The 19,271-nt window shown below is 42.4% G+C and overlaps 1 protein-coding gene across 2 annotated transcripts; it reads left to right on the top strand.

Moving 5' to 3' along the window:
* Window positions 1–4,582: 4,582 nt before the first annotated feature.
* On the top strand, window positions 4,583–17,194 carry LOC123447045 (homeobox protein knotted-1-like 4). 2 transcript variants are annotated; one of them, XM_045123607.1, is made up of 6 exons: window positions 4,583–4,948; window positions 5,139–5,255; window positions 5,507–5,618; window positions 15,707–15,963; window positions 16,060–16,319; window positions 16,843–17,177. In XM_045123607.1, exons 1-5 carry the CDS (start codon window positions 4,709–4,711, stop codon window positions 16,297–16,299), a joined length of 966 nt encoding a protein of 321 aa, XP_044979542.1. In that variant the 5' UTR covers window positions 4,583–4,708; the 3' UTR covers window positions 16,300–16,319; window positions 16,843–17,177. The 2 variants fall into 2 exon arrangements, with proteins under 2 accessions (XP_044979542.1, XP_044979541.1); XM_045123606.1 differs by having other exon boundaries at window positions 4,584–4,948; window positions 16,060–17,194.
* The last annotated feature ends 2,077 nt before the right edge of the window (window positions 17,195–19,271 follow it).

The raw sequence follows: 19,271 nt of genomic DNA, 5'->3' as shown, positions 1-19,271 counted from the left end.
AGACAGGACGTACCTTCTTACCAAAGAGTCATAACGCAGGCCGAAAATATTCTACTAAGATTAAAAAGACACAAGCCGACATTGAGAGGATTGTGAAACAACGTCGTACTTGATTTTTGTACTTCATTTGTGTACTTTTGTGTACTTTTAATCATTGTGTAATACGTCACACATTTATGTACTTTATTTGTGTGTACCCCTAAATTATATTATTATATACTTTGATCCATGCTTTTACGTAATATGCATTTTCTCACGCCATCTGTCAATTATAGAAGCCCTAAAACAACACCAAATACTTCTGGTGTTAGCCACGTCATTGGTGCCAGCACTAACAACCAACCGACACTTTAGTTTATACTGTTGTGAGAATGACTAATTTTCAGCCTCCTCTCCTCTGCCCCCCTTCTCACCCCCGTCATCGAACACTGTTCTCCCGAGAGTCGCGCCGCTCCCCTTTGTTCCCTGCCTAGTCATACTCCCACGCTGCCCAGCCGTTCCCAACCCGCTCATCCAAGAGCCTCTCCGCTCTGCGAGCTCGCCCTCGTCACGTTCGGCCACTCTCTCCCTCCATCACCTACTCCGGCCACCCTGCACCCCAACCCATCATGAAGTCTTCATGGGTCCTCCCCCCTCTCTCACGCCCTCTGGACAGCCGACCCCCCTCTCAGTGGCGGACCTAGAAAGTATTTTGACTGGGGGCAAAGTATTCGAGTGGGGCATATTCCTTCAAAATTCAAAGAATTTTAGTATATTTTTCAAAAAACACAACCATATATTACTAGAGTTTCCAATTTTGAGTGGGGGCCTGGGCCCCCACTCACCTCAATGTAGGTCCGCCCCTGCCCCCTCTTGATCCAGAAGGTACAAAACTTCCTCTACCATTTGATGAAATGCATTATATATGTGTTGCGTCGTCTGTTCTTGCGAATTGTCTCGCGCTATGCTTCTATTTGTAGGTAATGTCCAGAGAGTTGCCAATGTTTTGGCGAAACGTGGATTCATTGCCGGTTTCATCAATTTTCTAGCACTCAATGTGTACTTTTGTACCAACGGTCATGTCGATTTTTTGGTTGATTTTTTTATTCTATGAATGCAGCACAAAATGGAAGAATGCATGTACTGTTCCAACACAACGGGTATGTGCAATGATCCTCACCTTCACAACAATAAATGCTTCTCCATCATGCTACAATGTGACTATAAATATTATACGTAATCAATCTTAACATTGCTGGCAAATATAATTTTATGGTTTTCCTTCAAAGTGTAATCTATGTTTCTTATTTGTCAACTAGTGTGTCCCTTGCGATGCAAGACCTTTTTCCTAGACAAGTTTTTTTGTCTACAACATGAAAGAGGTGACTCACATGGCTGCTTACCTCAAGAAAAAAGATGGTTTCAATTTCAAATGTATGATCTATAATGAGGTAGATCACACATATTTTGGTTGTGCTGATTGAAAAGGATTAACCAAAGCTTACGGATTTGAGCCTAGCGTGAAAGTAACATTTGATATCAAAACCCATTCTCTAAGTGATGAAGACATATGGGTGGACTTAGACTTGATGCCCAATCTTCCTTCGTGTAAGTTTCGTAAATAGACTTGTTAAATAACATTTAGATTACTCACTGAAATAGATGTTATTCACACAACACACATAAGGTGCTGCTTTCGTCCTACCACAATACACGTGGAATCCGCTACGAGCGATGGAGGTTGCACGTCTTGCAGGCGGAGAAGGACGCTTTGTTCGCGAACATCTACGTGGAGGCGGTGGAATTTGAGGACGACACCTATGATGTCCCAGCTCCGCACCGTACCGCCACGACAATGAGGCCGACACATCCATGTACACCGTTGTTAATAGCGGGGAAGAGCATAACATGGGAGACCGCTACCGCTTGGGTCCCAGGAAGGCTACCACCGAGGTCTTGCCGGACCACACAGCCGGTGAGCTTACCTAGAGCTTCATGAAGGCCACTATTCTTCCCCTCTCGCTGAAACTTCAGTTTTGTAGGCTCATGGCTGGCCGGCGAGTTTGCCGTTGGACATGATGAAGACATGTCATGGCAATCGGGGCTGTCAGATCGACGGTCATTTGGATTAGGTTAGATAGCCTACTCCGGTATAGTTTACTTGAAATATGTGGGAAATGTACATATTTTCATTCATTTTAGACGAAAATCGTCTGGTTTACATTTAACTCGTCCGCTTTCTTGAAATTCAATTTAAATTATATGCGAGCATGGTTAATGGTTATCTTACGTACCACGTCACAAGATGCATCCGAACACATCCGCAGACAGATACGGTGTCCGTTTTGGAGGTCTGTATTGAAGATTCCATACACCCATGCATGCCCTGCGAGATACACATCTGCGTCAACAATTGCAGGGAAGCTCCAAAACCGCAAGCCGCAATCACCAAAAATCAATGGACTGACGACCAAATAGTTTCACAGCTCTGTCGCAGCGCAACCTTAATAAATCTATGACTCTGTGCCATCGGCCGGTGTATGAATGGTGCCGGTGTAGCCGTGCAGCGACAGCCGGCAGGTGGAGCAGGAAAACGGATGAGCTAAACAAGGAAAAGCATAATAAACCCCATCTCTTCCGACGATAATCTATTGTTGTTCGACGGTACGACGATGTCTGGGCGACTCCCTCCGAGAGGTCTCCATCGTCTGCAGTGCGCGCGCTTCATTTCTCGACGAGATGCGGTGTGAACTTCTAGCTGAGGTGTTGTGCCTTTCTGAACTGCTGTTGCGGTATTTATTACCATCTCTACAGTGCTGGCCTTTTTTTGAAAACGAAAGGGTCATAGTGGCTGAAAGGCACCCCTGTGGAGAAGAAGTTTACGCATTTGCCATCAGTATGAACTCCAATTCAAACTTTGCCATTGTCTTGTTTTCCAGCCATTGTGAAGTTTGCTTTCTTGCGGATAAACCAGGGAGTTTTATTCAATCACTGTAAGGTTACAATCAGCCAACAAAAGATGCTCGATACCAACCGGAAAACCTGAAATAAATTTAGAAAAATGCAAACAAGGGTGTCAACTTTAGAACTTGTATTCTGCTAGGCTGGAGATACCACTGTCCTCCTGATTATCTAACCATAGGTCGGTTCACTCATGTTTCTCATTTAACTTACACTTAGGTTGAGTATCACACTTATCGATGAGTGATCATGTTCATACTTAGTACGTGGATTGAGCTTAGATTTTCATTATTGAAATATTGGATTTTCTCGAACAAAATTCTTTTTTGGATGAACTAGTTCGCATACAAATTAATATAGTATCACAGCCAAGAGAGCCAAATTTAAGAACAGTAGAAAAATTGAATAAAACAAATATGGTTTAGATCTATCTAAGGGTATGTATAACACGAGAAAACAATAAACCACATCCTATTGGACATCGTCTTTGTCAGGGAGGCATAGACACATGTGTGCACGTCCCTAGGTAGGCCGGGTTGGGCACCTTCGGCTGGCGAGCACCTGGGAACATGGTGCACTAGTAGGAGTGTGACGGTTCACCATGCAAAGGATTTTCGCATCATTATCGTCCTGGTCATGTGGACCTTGTGGAAGCACCGGAATGACATAGTCTTTGACAGAGCGTATCCGTCGATGCCGCGTCTACTATTGAGGATTGACAAGGAAGGAGGAACTTGGCGACATGTGGGTATGACGAAAGGAGATTTAGACAGTTTCTTTGCCTATTTGGCTAGGTGGGCGAGCGGAAGGGGTTAGGATAGATAGTGGAGGTGGAGGTGGAGTTGTGTGGTGTGGTTGTAATTGTAACTTAAACCATGTGGACGGGCTCATCCCGGCTTTCTTCTTTCATATATGATACGTACATTTATGCGCATTAAAAAAATTCCATTTAATATCTAAATAAAATATTCTTGTATGTGTAAGTCCCACATTTAAAACCTAACAAAGCATAGATGGGTGTGGACATTGGAAATATATTGCCCGCGCACTTTCATCAGTTCAGACCTTTATTATAGGCAAATTGCCTGGCGCATGAAGCTCGTTTGTTTTTCCGTTCTCATATGGAGGTGCATCACGAATCGGCCAGACAAAACTTTGAACAAAAACTATTCCATTGATACGCTATCTGTATGATATAAAATTACTAACAAATAAGTACTTTTGAAAAGAAATCTAGTCAAACCAAAAAAATAACAAAGAAATTCTTGTCCGAAGGCTTTTCTTAAGGCACCCTAATATGCTGTGCATGTGGGAATGGTAGAAGTATGCTATCAGAATAAAAGGTCTCAAGTTTAAAACCAACAAACACAATATTAATTCAGTAAAAGTACTTGTGACCGTTGGATCAGAGGACAAGTGTTGAATTATAATAACTGATTGATGTGTGGGTTTGGGTATTGATGACATGGTACAAACGTACAACTATTCCTTTTCTTGAAGAACAATGCACTTAACAACAACAATTGTTCCCTTCATTATTGACACCGCTTTCTTATCTGGATATTACCGGCCAAATGCGCTGTGCCTGGATTACAACTTGCATGTGCACACCGATCTCTCTCTCTCTCTCTCTCTCTCTCTTTCTTCTCACACCCACACCCACGGCTTTTTCTTGACCTAGCTAGGGTAGGCCTGTCCTTCCGTTCCTGCACCACAGTTAACCCACTCGCTAGATAATTAGGATCAGCTAGAAGATAAGTACGCAAACATGGATCAGTTTCCCCTTCTTCCTAGTGGCTCCAAGGCCAACACCTCCACACCCTTGTACCTCGCCTTAGACAACACAACCTCGGGGGCATCCACCTCACCAGTGCCGGAGCCGGCGCCGGCGCCGCCTGAACCTTCCGGACACTCCAACCATGACAGGGGAACGGATACAGTCAAAGCCAAGATCATGTCGCACCCTCTCTATCCTGCTCTCCTGACATCCTTCATAGAGTGCCAGAAGGTGCGTACGTCCCGGCCTCCCGGGTTAATTCTACCAACGCATGTAATATTGCGACTAATGGTTCGTGGCATCACAAAATCACCGGCGAGATGCTTCTTATTCTCTAGCTTTCTGCTCAAACTTGCTGTGTTTGTCTCTCTACATGTGCTAATCAGTGCTAGCTCCTTTAATTTATTTTGCCTTGTCTAAGGTCGGAGCCCCGCCGGAGATTGTTGGTCGGTTGTCCGCCCTCGCCGCCGACCTCGATTCAGATCCTGGCGACCGGCGTCAAGACCCGGTGCCGGACCCTGAACTTGATGAGTTCATGGTAATCTCAACTCTCCAATAGCTATCTATAAGGCTATAAGTGCCTTAACAATCTACTTTCCATGGAGACTCGCGAGGAGAAGAGAATATACTATAATTCTCCATATGACCTCATTGATCTGTGTGACTCAGCTGAATCTACATGTTTACCAGATGTAGCTACAGAATACTATGAGATGAATAGTATATGCCTGCACACGCGACATATGTATGTATGGTTTACATGAGTATGTTTACTTTTGCCATGCACAGGAGACCTACTGCGATGTGCTTGTCAGGTACAAGCAGGAGCTCGCAAGACCAGTCCAAGAAGCCGACCAGTTCTTCAGGGCCATGGAGGCGCAGATGGAGTCATTTACGCTAGGTATATGCGCATTTGTTACTACTACTATTTGCTTTTCTCAGATTCAGAAATTGGGAACCGCAGTGCTGACTATTGCAGAGCAGGGAACCTAGTACACCATTGTTTGTCAATATACAGAGCAAATGCAAACAACCAACCATGCATGTGGCTGCTGTGTGTTGTTCCTGTGCATCTAATTTAACAAATCTAATTAGTAGCATGCACACGCATCTTTGGTTTACAGTGTTGTGCTTTTGTTTTCCTGTAGAAAGAGGAGGTGTATACTATAAATGCATTAATTTTACTGGCACCATAATCATTTAAACTGTTACTCCCTCCGTAACATAACGTAAGACATATTTTTGGCACTGCCATGGAATCTAAAAACGTATTATAAAATGTTACGGAGGAAGTAGCATTCAGATGTATTTATCACACAAACTATTAACTAATTTGACTAGTGATATGTCTTGATCGTTGAGTTCTTCTCCATTTACTCCAAAAGAAAAGAGTTCGTCTCGATTTGAGGACTTCAAGTCATCATGTTTTGAAGATATTTTTGTTGTTGTCACCGGTAGCACTCAGGTTATTGTACCCTAGTTGCCATGTTAGCATCAAACAGTTACCACGATAATAGTGTCTGGTTATACCAGATAATAATTTATATGTGTAGGCATTCAAATGTTATGCAGAGCTAGAGTGAGTATTAAAGTGTCCGCAAGTAATGGATGATATCAGCTAATAACCAGGTAACCAAATTACTATAACATGGTCACCAGGTAGTTGTAGTCTACCTATGACCAGCAAGTGAGTCACTTGAAACAAAAATTGCTCATCAAAAAAGTTGTCTAATAAACATCTTAACATCGGATCTAATTTTCAAGATCTCGCCACAAATGCAACAAAGCCAATAAGAAAATTTTATCTTCAATTGGATGAATAGTTTGAGAGATAAAATTGATTCGTCGTCATTCCCTCCTCCCTCTACCACCACCACCTCATCCTTCTTAGGTGGCATGACAATCTTACTATTCCACCATTGGGAATATCAGGTAGGTTCGCATCCACCCCAACCAGGCCATCATTTAAGCCTGGTGGTGAGCTCATTTCCTATCATGTTGTCAATCATAATTGCCTTGGTGCCCTCCTGGTCGAGGTTAGATCTCTCTCCTTTCTCTTTCCTCTCCTCTTTCTGCACCCCCAACCACATCTTCTTCATTCTTCTCCTTCTTCCCATGCTCCCCCTATTACATCATTTGACGATGCTAGATTATTCATCTCCTAAGATCAGAGGCCAAATGGTTGTTTTGAAGATTCCGAGTTTGGTAAATCGAGGTCAACAGAGAATTATTCGGAACAAAACCAGACATTATTATGTTATCAACAGAGAATCCATGAGAATCCCACAGACAATCCATGATAAATTCATTTCGAGACAATGGCTAGCACCACCATATAAATCATATATACATACATATCCCTCACGGTGAATTGGGTGCCACACTTCAATGGAAAAATAACTAGACAAAATCCCGCATTAGAGGACTTATGAGGAGGTTGGAAGGGGAACTTATGGAAGGATTCAAGAGGTCAACTAGAGTGGGGTGGGGTGAATAAAAGACTATAATTTTTTTAGCTTTCCTCAATTCAAATGGTAAGTGTGGATTAATAAGTTCTCTAGATATGTAGTCTAAGTTGAGAACAACCTGTATGGCAAGGAAAAACTATCTCCACAAGTTAAGCAAGAGCAACAACTAGCTATCAAGCACACGCACAAAGTAAAGGAGTTGTAAACAACCACAAGTTGAAGACTAGGATGTATCCTAGAGTTCACACTCGTGGGAGAGTGCTAATATTAGTTGGAGGGGTCTGAGGGCCAAAGCTTCATCAATGCCATGATAGGCTCACCGAATTCTCCTTGAGTCTCCCACCAAAGGAAGGACCTAATCCATTAGAGGTTTGTCTTGAGGTGACCGCCAAACCTTCTAAGAACTTCTTCGGAGCACACCATAACAAGGAAGCTTACAAAAGGATTCCAACCATCTAGGAGTCCCTAAAAATTCCAAGAGTGACAATATTCACCTAGGATCCAAGGGGGTTCAATCTTTTCTTTGGTGAAAGTGTAGGTCAAGATCTCCTTTAGTTATCCCTAAGTTTGAGCAAGATTGAGCACTAGGGAGGGAGGTCTCAAATATTTGTGATTCACATTAATGGAGTAGAAAAACTTGAGTCATCATCTTACTCATGGGGAATAGGTGGACTTATATAGGTGCCCCACAAGTCATTCTACATGCCCTGAGGAGTCTAGAAAACCTCTAAACATGCTTCCGGCCATGTAGAGAGCTACAACTCATGAGCTGGATACTTCTTTAAAACCCAAAGATTTTGGACCCCGGAGCTTTCAGGCAGTATTTGGGTAGGATTCGGGCTTTTCAAAAAGTTGCAACTGAGGGGTGGCAGGCTTTTGGATATCTCAAAGGCTGACCAGAGGTTCTAGGGTACATAGAGTAGTTGCAAAACCAAGAAATTGAGGGCTCTCACTCAGTCTGGATATGTTCTCTTGTGCAATATTTCCCTGTGAATGCAAGTTTATTCCAACCTCTTACTCCAAAGCGCGCCCCTCATTATAGTATGGCTTTCTTAATATCTCACGCAAATAAAATCATTGGTTGTCTCTTTTCACTTTCCGGATTTTGGGGGGGGGGGGGGGGGGGAGGGGGCCTCCAACCATGGTTGCTTGCCTTAAAATGTATCAGTGCACTATTTATAAGCCCAAGCACATGGTTGCATCACTAATTATGTTGTAAATAAAACAAAACCACTTTAGAGCAATTATGTACATTCAACTTGCGGTTGGGATATGTCAAGGGATGCGGCATCCCACTGGCTATGGTTGAGAACAATAGTAAATGTGTGATTTGATCCCAAATTAGGAGATAATTAGCCCGCTATCATTAGAAATTGGCTTGCGATAGTGGTTAAGCTAGCAAAGAAGGTAGAAAGAGGGTGGGTTTAATTATGACCAAAATAGATGTTCGACATGGAAAACTAAGGCATGGTGGGAAAGGAGTTGGGGAGACAGAACACTCAAGGTAGGGTCGGTGGAACAATGCATTGGTTTTTTAGCTTAGGGACATTGCATTGTTGCATGAGGGGATTTAAACTTGTTTACGAGGGTAGAATGAAGTAGATATGAATCTATCCTATTGGGATGAGGTCTGGCACGTCAAGGGGGGCGTCGAGGGGGGCATTTTTTTATTGTTATTGATAAGGCCTACATATGAACTTGGCAAGTCATTGGTTCTACACATAACTCCCTAAAAACAAGTGCTACACCAAAGAGCCATAAGATGTTAAACATATAGAGAGTGATAATTCCAAGGACACTCCCAATAGCTAGCATGACACTAAAACTTGCATCTAAAGTTTACAGAACATGTTAAATCTATATGTAGATACAACCCTTTCAATACGTAACCCATATTTATTCTAATCATGTCAAATTCATATTGGTAGGAGATCGAGAAAACAATGATTTTGCATTAGTATTTTTTACATTTGGTGGTATCTTGTTTAAAATACGACCTTCAACTCTCGCTTTGGTGATATCTTGTTTAAAATACAACCTTCAACTCTCTCTTTGTTAAATATTCCACCATCTTATATTTTATCCTAGTCCGCAAGGTTTCATGGGTGACATGGAGCATTGTGATTACCCTTAGTGCTACTAGTTATCATACATGCAACGCAGAAAATAAAGCGACTTTCACCACTGGTTAGTCATACCATTAAGGTTGTCAATTGAGAAATAATTAGTTGTAATAACAGTGATTTTTATGACTCATTTTTGTGGGCTCAACTCAAGTTATGCTTTCTGATGTCGTATAGGAAAAAACAGACTAATGGACAGTTTTCCAAACACTCTTTTTGTGTTTTTTAACAGAGTATGGATGCTCGCACAAATATATACACTCATTCATGTGAACGCACACATAATCTATCTCTATGAAGACCTTCGAAAGACTGAACCAACACGGTTAGATGTGAGTGCTTAAACAGAGAAAACATAACCACAATATCAAGCATCTAAATAAATAAAAAACACCGTGCTAATTTAATATACCCCCTCCGTCGAGATGGATGTATCTAGATGTATTTTAGTTCTAGATACATTCACTTTTATTCATTGTTGCGATAACTAATTCCGGACAAAGGGAGTATACATGTGCATCTTAAGCAATGTTTCCAGATCAAGCACTCATGTTTCAAAAAAATTAAGCACCTCTCGAAAAACATGCATCATGGTACTAGTACATTTGAATAAGTTGGGTACTGTACTTACATGTTCTCTTTTACTACAGTCCTATCCAGATAGTCCTACAGTACACGACCACACCGTATTTAATCAACATATATAGCACGGGTCTTGGATCAGAGCCCAGATCTTTTTTCCTAAACAGCCAACACTCCTCGTGTCTTGGAATTAATGAACAACAAATGTTTTGTAGCTGCAGCGACTGCAAAAGGTGAAAGCTTGCTAGCTGCAAGCTTACGGCAGCGCACAGCTAGAGCATCTATAGCTGACCCTGTATAATGCCGATTTGTAAAAGTTATTACAGTTTGTGAAAAACAATTTTTGCGGACCGGCGCAGGTACGGACAGAGGCAAACCTCTTAAAACGAACCCGTATAAAAGGATATTCGCAGAAGATTTTATTATACAGGTCGTCAATGCGGGATTTGCTCGGACACCACCGCATTGACCCGCAAACCGAATACACCGTAAATCAGAATTACTCATCATGTGCAATATAAGTAAAATATCAATAATTGGCCTCGTAAACTTCAACAATTTTAACAAAGAGGGATCTGCGCATACGGTACCTTCTTTGGAAAGGTGCGACGGGTATGTTGGATTGGCGGCGAAGTAGTCTCGCATCAGCATCTCGTTGCGGAGATGGCGATTTCAAGGAATGCAAAGATGGCCGATAGTCGATCCACGCCGCCTCTTTCGATGCTCGTCTTCGTGCTCCTTCACGGCAAGGGTCGTAACCAAATTCTCCTGCGAAATGTGAGAAGCATCGTCTCAACATCCGAGTCATTCGAATCGGATGAATCCTCGAGCAGAAACTTCTCGCACAGGCTCAAGTCCATCTCCGATGGTGGCTCTCCCGCCGCCGTGGATTGGCGGATCCGGGGGAGCCGGTGCAGCGGCTCGACAGAAGAGGGCAGCGACGCCCCAGCGGCGCGATTCACCCCGCAGATTTGGCGAAAATCGCCGGCGGCGGGCTGGGGAAACCAATGGCGGCGCGGCGGTGGAAAGGGGTGGGGAAAGGGCACGGGCTAAAATGCCCGTCCCGCCAACCGCTTCCCTAGGATACAGGGCACCGTATAGGCGAGGCGGAAACCTGTGTTTTCGTGGGTCGGGGAGGGGATTTTGCCGCGCCCGCCAAAAATGTTTACGGGTCGGATGCGTTTGCGGAGTCTGGTCTGACAACATTTTTCGCGCAGACCCTTATTTTGACTGTTATTTTACGATTTGGGACATTATACGGGGTCTGCTAGAGATGCTCTTAGTTACCCTACTATAGAGAGAGAAAGAGATTCTCAGCTAATTTCTATTTCCTCCGTCCCAAAATACTTGTCATTGAAATGAATGTATCTAGATATATTTTAGTTATATATATATATATATTTATTTCTATTTATTTGTGTGACAAATAATTTATGACGGACGGAGTATTGAACTAGCGGGCATGTGGCGAGGCCACCAAGCGTGACAATTAGTTACCCTACCCTACTTGTGTGTGTGTGAGGGAGAGATATCCGGCTAATTAATTTCTATCTGAAGTAGCGTGCATGGCGAGCCCACTGGCCGTGACAAAGGGTACGAGGAACCCTACAGTGTCATGCAGAAGGGTGCAGATGGTACAGTGGAGACACCACGAGTTCACTAGGCCTGGTCTGCCTCCTGCCGGCTAGTCGTCGCAGCGGTACGTCGACGACGATCCGTCCACTGACACGGGTTCATCTAGGGGGGACACTAGTTAATGGGTCTGATTTTACGTAGCTAGGGTGGTGCGCGACGCTTAGGCTGGTCACAATGGAAAGGAACTTAGCAGTAACATCACACACTCCAATACAACTTTGCTTATGTGGCACGTATTTAATAAAGAGAGAGGTGCTTGTGGTAACTAGCTAAGTTACCGGAACATCACACACTCCAAGAAACAATTAGTCTATAGCCTAATAAATGCATTATTGCATGACACTACATACATGTTACTCCCCATTGTGCAGATAGGAACATAGTCTAGGAAAACGTGTAGGTTCCTACCTTATGTTACTCTCCATTGTGACCAGCCTTAGGCTTAGCACTATGCCAAAGTCGCCGGTCGCCACAAGAAGCGGCTCTTCTGCTGCATGAATGGGCATGCATGCATGTGGGCGTCTGATTCAGATGTCTGCACGCATCGGACTGCTTAATTAGCTTTGAGACTTTGATCCCGTGATGATGCACTGGCTATATGTACATGCAATGCAAGGACTATGTGCAGGTGGCGTGGGGCAACCGCGCATTCATGTTTTTGTGATTACTACTCCCTTCGTTACTAAAATATAATTTTTTTAGAGGTTTCACCGGAAGAACAATATACAGAGCAAAATGAATGAATCTACAATCAAAAATATATTTATATATATCTGTATGTAATCACTTAGTGAAACCTCTTAAAACTTATATTTAGAAACAGAGAAAGAAGTTTGCCATAGCTATCAAACCAAAGAAACATGTGGGGGCAGCTACACAAATGTCATTCGTCTTCCTTGGTCTTCCAAAAGACATTCTGATTCATGCATCTTTCAAGTTTTGGAAAATATTACTACCCCTGTATATCAATATAAGACGTTTTTGCGGTTCTATTTAAAATGCAAAAGCATCTTACATTAGTGTAACAGAGAGAGTACATGTTCTGGAAGATATGCGACTTGAATTTATTTATATCATGAACTTCACATGTTCATTTGCCCCAACATAAACTGAGTTTAACCAAACATACCGAGTGAATATTTCAGCACAAAAAACATCTAAATACATTTTGAAGGAATTTTCGGATATATGCTCATGTGCCGTGCTAACAAAATTCAAGATTTCCAAAGGATGTTGATAGGTATGATTCATTGAAGAGATTTGTGGGTGTTTGAGCAATGGACGTAATGTAAAGACGAAATGAGATAATACATCAACCTATAAAGAAAATAAATGAACAACACCAACAACATATATATCCACGGTGCTGATAAAAAAAAGTTGCATGAGTGTTAGCCGAAATCGGTGTCTCGCTTTCTATTCTTTGCATGTTGGCATTTATCCAATCCTCCAATCAAGAAGTTGAAGACCGGACCCACAAACTGAAGAAGCTTCATTCTAAGATTGTTAAAACCGTGATGACAAGCATGGCAAGATACCAAACTAATGTTCCATTTATGAATTGTTGGGGAAGAAGACAGGGAAAGGAAGAATAGATAAACCATTGATTACAACTAAACTTAGCACCAAGGGTCATCACCACGGCCACCAAACCAACTTTGGATCGAGAGACCTACTGTGAGAAAACAAATATCATTGGCTCCCTGTTGTCGGTTGTGATGACCACACCAAGATGGGGATTTAAGGGGTCACGCAACATGTTTCTGGTGTGTTGATGCCATTGCCAATGACAATCTATCATAAGATATAACTAAGCTTTGCAACAAGCTTACTCCTACTAGGATTCCGCCTTGTCTTTGGACACTATATAAGTTGTGTGAGGCAGGGGAACTGGCAAAACAAACATAGAGCGATGATGCCTTCTTGATCCCATGCGGCTAGATTTTTCTAAGCGGCTAATATGTGACTCACTCCATTCCAAATTATTTGGACTTATAGCTTTATCATACGTCAAACACCTTTAAGAGTGACCAAGCCTGCAGAAAAATATACCAACATCTATCTACAACAAAAAATTAGTCCCACTAGGTTCATCATAAAACTATTTATGTACTATACATATTTGATGATTTACATACTAGCATATTTTTCAACAAGGTACGTGTCCGTGCGTCGCCACGTGGATGAAAATTTTTACCTCAGTAATTTTATAGCCTAAGTCATGCATGTTAAGTAAATCTTCTATTTCTAAATAGCTACTACCCATTAGCTATTTTTCCCAGACATGCAACTATGCAACAAAAGCAAGTTATGCATGCAAGTCATAAACTACATTGTTTCTGCATTACTCTATGCATGCAAGCACCATATCATCAATTCATGCATGTTAATCACAGATTATTTTTTGCAGTAGATATTTTATTAAAAATATATGTGTTTGTCGCTTGGACCATACCTATGTAGTTTAAATTCACATTAACATTCTTTTAACAGTAATTCATTTTATACCCTTTTTATTTCCTTCATTCTTAAACTTGCATTTTCTTCCCATTAGTTATAGATATTTTTTTAGCAACTTTTATGCATTTTTTAGCAAGTTTCCCTCGGCAACACGCCGGGGCATCATCTAGTTAATGTAATTGAGCGGCATACGAAAATGTGTTGTGAATGGAATTAAGCAGAATATTTTTCATGTTATTTTAAAAAAGTAAGTTAATTAAGCAGGAGTTGATGTAGTGCTGCAAAGGTAAGTAAATTAATGTGATTGAGCGATGTACTTACAAGGTGCGGTCAAATATGACGTGGTGGAAAAATCGGCTGGATGAAAAAAATGGTTGAGGAACGTGGTAGGGGTGGGGGCGGGGCGGGGGGGGGGGGGGGGGGGGTGGGTGTCAAAGATTTGGCCTGTGGTAGAAAAAGCAATGCTTCTAATTTTTCTAGTACATACTTGATCAAACCTAAAGTAGTATTTTTCTTATGGGGAACTTAAAAGAAGAACTTTGACTTAGAACAAAGGTAGAACTTTAACTTATTTGGAATTCAAGAAGCAGTTACTTAATACAATCTTGATGTTTCTAAGAGTACCGAAAAACAACTATTGTTAGGTTGGCCATGAAATAGTTATAATATATTAATGAAATTTGATTGTATGAGCATGGATATTTAAATTAAGAATATATACATGATATGTGCACTGATATGGGGGACGCGCATGCATGCAATGAACTGCTAAGCTAAATTAAAGTGATGTGTCAATCCTGATGATGTGGCATGGTCGTATGTCATCTATAATAATTTGGCAGGCTTAGCAATTTGGATAGAGAAAATACGAGGTATATTATTTACTCTAGAGTCTATACAACATTATGAGCTACTCGAATTAGGTCCTGTTTCAAATCACTCAGATTATATAATCCAGCTTTTATAATCTATTATGTCTCCAAACAGAACAGATTATTGTACAGATTATAGAAACTAGATGAACGGATTATTAAAAAGTCACAATCTACTCTACCCCGGCTAAAATCAGATTATGGATGCCTAATGACCCATTACTCTTGTAAAGTTTGAGATAATTACATTCCTGACACCAACACCCTCCTCTTTTTTTAAAGAAAAAGAGAGGGCAAACATGTCATTATGCAATGTAAAACCTGGATTATAGTTTATATAATCTGACCTCCAAACATGTCCACCTATATTATTTTAAAAATCAGATTATATAATCTATCTTCATAATCCAGATTATCATAATCTATTGTGGTTCCAAACATGACCTTAATTATGATGTGTGCTGTCGGGTGTGCTACTACGGTTAAGATAATTATGAAACAAGTACAACCAAATTTACAGTGTTAGATGTTTCACACACACGCACAAAACACAGTGTTAGATCTATTAGGGAACAAGATGCAAGGCGAATCTACCGGGGGGCTTTAAGAGGCTTGAGCCATCCCTCGAACAGTGAAAAAAGTTTCAACTCAGCCACTTGCCAGCCCAACCCAACATATGTTCCCATGATACAGACTTGCGTAAACTTTGAGCCCACCCTTCATTTTCTGTCTAGATTCGTCACTTGATGCAAGGGCTGCTTACAATACATGCATCTGAGTTCACAGCCGCGCGCGAGTTTGTCTGACATCTTTGTTTTCCTGGATTTGCCAATTAATGTGACATAACAGACGACCAAAGCTACGAAGGGGGCGGTTCCTCCGAAGACGAGCAAGAAACGGGCGACGTCGGCGGCCTGCCAGAGATCACGAGTCACTGCGCGGAGGACAAGGAGCTCAAGAGCCATCTCCTGAACAAGTACAGCGGCTACCTGAGCAGCCTCTGGAAGGACCTCTCCAAGAAGAAGAAGAAAGGCAAGCTGCCGAGGGACGCGCGGCAGAAGCTCCTGCACTGGTGGCAACTGCACTACCGATGGCCCTACCCGTCGGTACGTACGCACGCCGGCCATGCATGGATGCCGCGCCGTTCGATCGTGTGTGCGACATCTTTGCAGCAGCAGCTAATGGCCTGCTTCGATCGACAGGAGCTGGAGAAGGCGGCGCTGGCGGAGTCGACGGGGCTGGACGCCAAGCAGATCAACAACTGGTTCATCAACCAGCGGAAGCGGCACTGGAAGCCGACGCCGCCGGCGATGGAGTACATGCCGCAGCAGCAGAACCACCACCACCCCTACGGCGGCGCTTCCAGCAGCTCCCCCGCCCCCTTTCGGACGACGGAAGGGCATTACTTCGCCGGAGGAAGCGTGTATCCCCGTGGCCCCTGATGCTCGTCAGGCCGACGTAGGTACGTATAGCGTACGAGCTCATCGGTACGTTGGTATATGAAGATATTGAGATGCACGGTGTGAGTGTGGTTTACTGGTGGCGTGTATACGTACAAGAGAAAGGTGTGATAGCACCCGGGTGCCTAGGCACCTTTTCTAAATAGTAAAACCAAAAGAAATAAAAAACAAAATCAAAAAAACCTGAAACTTTGCAGCATCAAAGATGATCAAACTTTGTATATTTTTGTAAATTATCATGCCAAAATATCTTCTAGAGAGATATATACAAACAAGTTTCAGATTTTAATGCTAAAAGTGCTTAAAACTTTAAGAACTGAAAATCTTTTTCGTGTGTAGAACTTCACGAATAGTTTTTTGGCATGAAAATTGCAAACACCTACAAAGTTTTATCATCATTGATGTTGCAAAGTTTCAGAATTTTTTGATTTTGATTTTGATTTTTTTCATTTTACTGTTCATAAAGGGTGCCTAGACACCCGGTAGTTTAAAAATCCACTCTCATACGTACAAAGCTAAATACAGAAGTGGGTGAGAATCCCAGAGCAGACGAACAGGAGCGTTTCGAGCTAGGGGAGCAGCTCGGCTGAGTGGAGAAAGCCATTTTCTTGTAGTGACCGTATAGGGATCCGGATTTGACATACATGTATACGGAGATGCATGCGGTGACAATTGCCATCACCAATTGGATGTCTCATGTCAGACTAGTTCTACATATATGTTACGCTTGTATGTGTCTGCAGCGTTTGTGTAAGTGGCATAGGAGAAAAACGTGTGATCTTTAATTATAGTTGATTTGGATGATAAATTCTTTGGCTGGAACCTATGTTGCAGCTGGATCCAATGACATATTTTTGAGTATCTTTCGCCTTCAGTACCGTTCTTTGGACGAGAGAAGCCTTATCCTTCATACTTTCTGATACACAACTTTCTTGATTTCTTAGTGCAAAGAAGTTTCTGTACCGAATAGGATTTATTTTTTTCCAAGGGGTTGTACCGAATAGGTGTCTTGTGACTTTGTGATATTTTTGTGACTCTCTGCTTTTTTTTAGAAACCTTGTCACTTTGTGCTAGACTGTGAAAGCAAAATGTGGCTCTGAACATAAGCAGTTTTAGCCCAACCCACTGATCTCTTTACCAATATAGCACATGCTGGCCCAGCATAGCTGTGACGCCCCCGCCTTATTCGTACGTTAATCATACACGTAAATGCGTACGATCAAGATCAGTGACTCATGAAAAGATATCACAACACAACTTTAGACACAGATAAATTAATTTAAGCTTTATGTTACAAGCCAGGGGCCTTGATGACTCGAATACATAAGCTCGAGTACATACAAGTCAGTGGAAACAACATTATCTGGGTACAGACATAACAAACAAGTCTGCCTTAAGAAGGCTAGCACAAACAACAACATGGATCGAAAAGGAAAGACCTCCTGTCCGGGAGCCTTCTAACTACTCATGGTCCTCGGCTGCCTCCACGTAATAGTAGACTTTGCCGGGATAGTAGTAGTAGTCAGTCGGATCAGTTGGCTCCTGGGCTCCGTCATCTGATCGCGGCAATCGTATTGTAGGGGGAAAAGGGGAGCAAAGCAATGGTGAGTACTCATCCAAAATACTCGCAAGACTTACATCAGATCTAAACTAAATATGCATCACTATCAAAGGAATGGGGCTATATCTTTGGACTGAACTGCGGAAATGCCAGAAGAGAGAGGAAGACCTAGTCCTATCGAAGATTAGCATCTTCAGCGTCTTGCAGCATTAGGAGAGTACATATTAGTAAAACATATACAAGCATGCACAAGCAAGGCCCAAAGATCCTTCCTCAACTCCCTGCGAGGAAGCGATCTTGGAGACATCATTTCCATTTCATGTCTCCAGTATCCAGTTCTAGTTGTATATATCGAGATACTTTCCGAGCTTCCCTTATTGTGGACACGACTATTCCAATAGATATACTTCCCTACAGGGGTGCACCAGCTTAGCCAAGACGCTCGATTAACTCCGACCGGACACACTTTCCTGGGTCATGCCCGACCTTCACTGATCGACACATCGTAGTCCTACCTAGGCTGAACGGAGAGGCCAACACGCCAGTTTACTCCTAAATGCTTAGGGGTCTTGGGCCCATCGCCCTTTACACTCCTACGTGTTACGAGGACGATCGAGATCAGTCCTAGCAAACTCTTAATCCAAAGCAGGTGCCTACGTGGACCACACGGGTGCGTGATGCTCACTGTGGCATGTGAAAAACTTTCGAAGAATGTACGACGAAGAGTGCCCATAATTATTTGCGCATGGTGGTTAGTGCGACAAAGGCCAGTGGCCGAATCGGATCAAGTATCGAAACCTGTTAGTGTCTTGGGAGCTCACGGTAACAATCAATGATGAAGCGAGGGTAACAGGGACAAAGTGAGGGGGTCACTGATGGTTCACTATCCACCCTATACTAAGCATATAGGATAAACATGTAGGTAACTACAGCAGGTTACATAATTAGGCTATGCATCATAGTAGAAGCAATCAAATACAATAGCAAATTCTAATGCAAGCATGATGGATAAAGAATTGGGCGATATTGAAATGATCAAGGGGGTTGCTTGCGTGGAAGTTCTGCAGCAAGTTGTTGAACGCTAGAAGTGTAGTCATACACGGCAGTAACATCAGCCTCAGGGTCTATCAGAGAGAAGTGGGGAAGAAGTAATAAATATAAAGCAAACAAATGCATCACGAAGCATGAAATGACAATATGCAGTGCTAGGGGTGACCTAACGCAGTACTACACGTTGCACACGGAGCGGGAAAATAAGTGCGGATATTCCTCGGTCTTAGGCATTTAGCGAATAGACAATCCGGAGGGGAAAGTTTCATTTTCATCATGCTAGAGGCATGTAACACAAAAACGGATAGCATATTCACATTCGTTGGATTTTCTAAGATACTTT

This window comes from Hordeum vulgare, chromosome 4H (assembly GCF_904849725.1).
Source record: "Hordeum vulgare subsp. vulgare chromosome 4H, MorexV3_pseudomolecules_assembly, whole genome shotgun sequence".
In the NCBI taxonomy this organism is placed as follows: Eukaryota; Viridiplantae; Streptophyta; class Magnoliopsida; order Poales; family Poaceae; genus Hordeum; species Hordeum vulgare.
The sequence above is the reverse complement of the archived record's forward strand: the minus strand, read 5'-3'. Positions and strand labels throughout refer to the sequence as shown.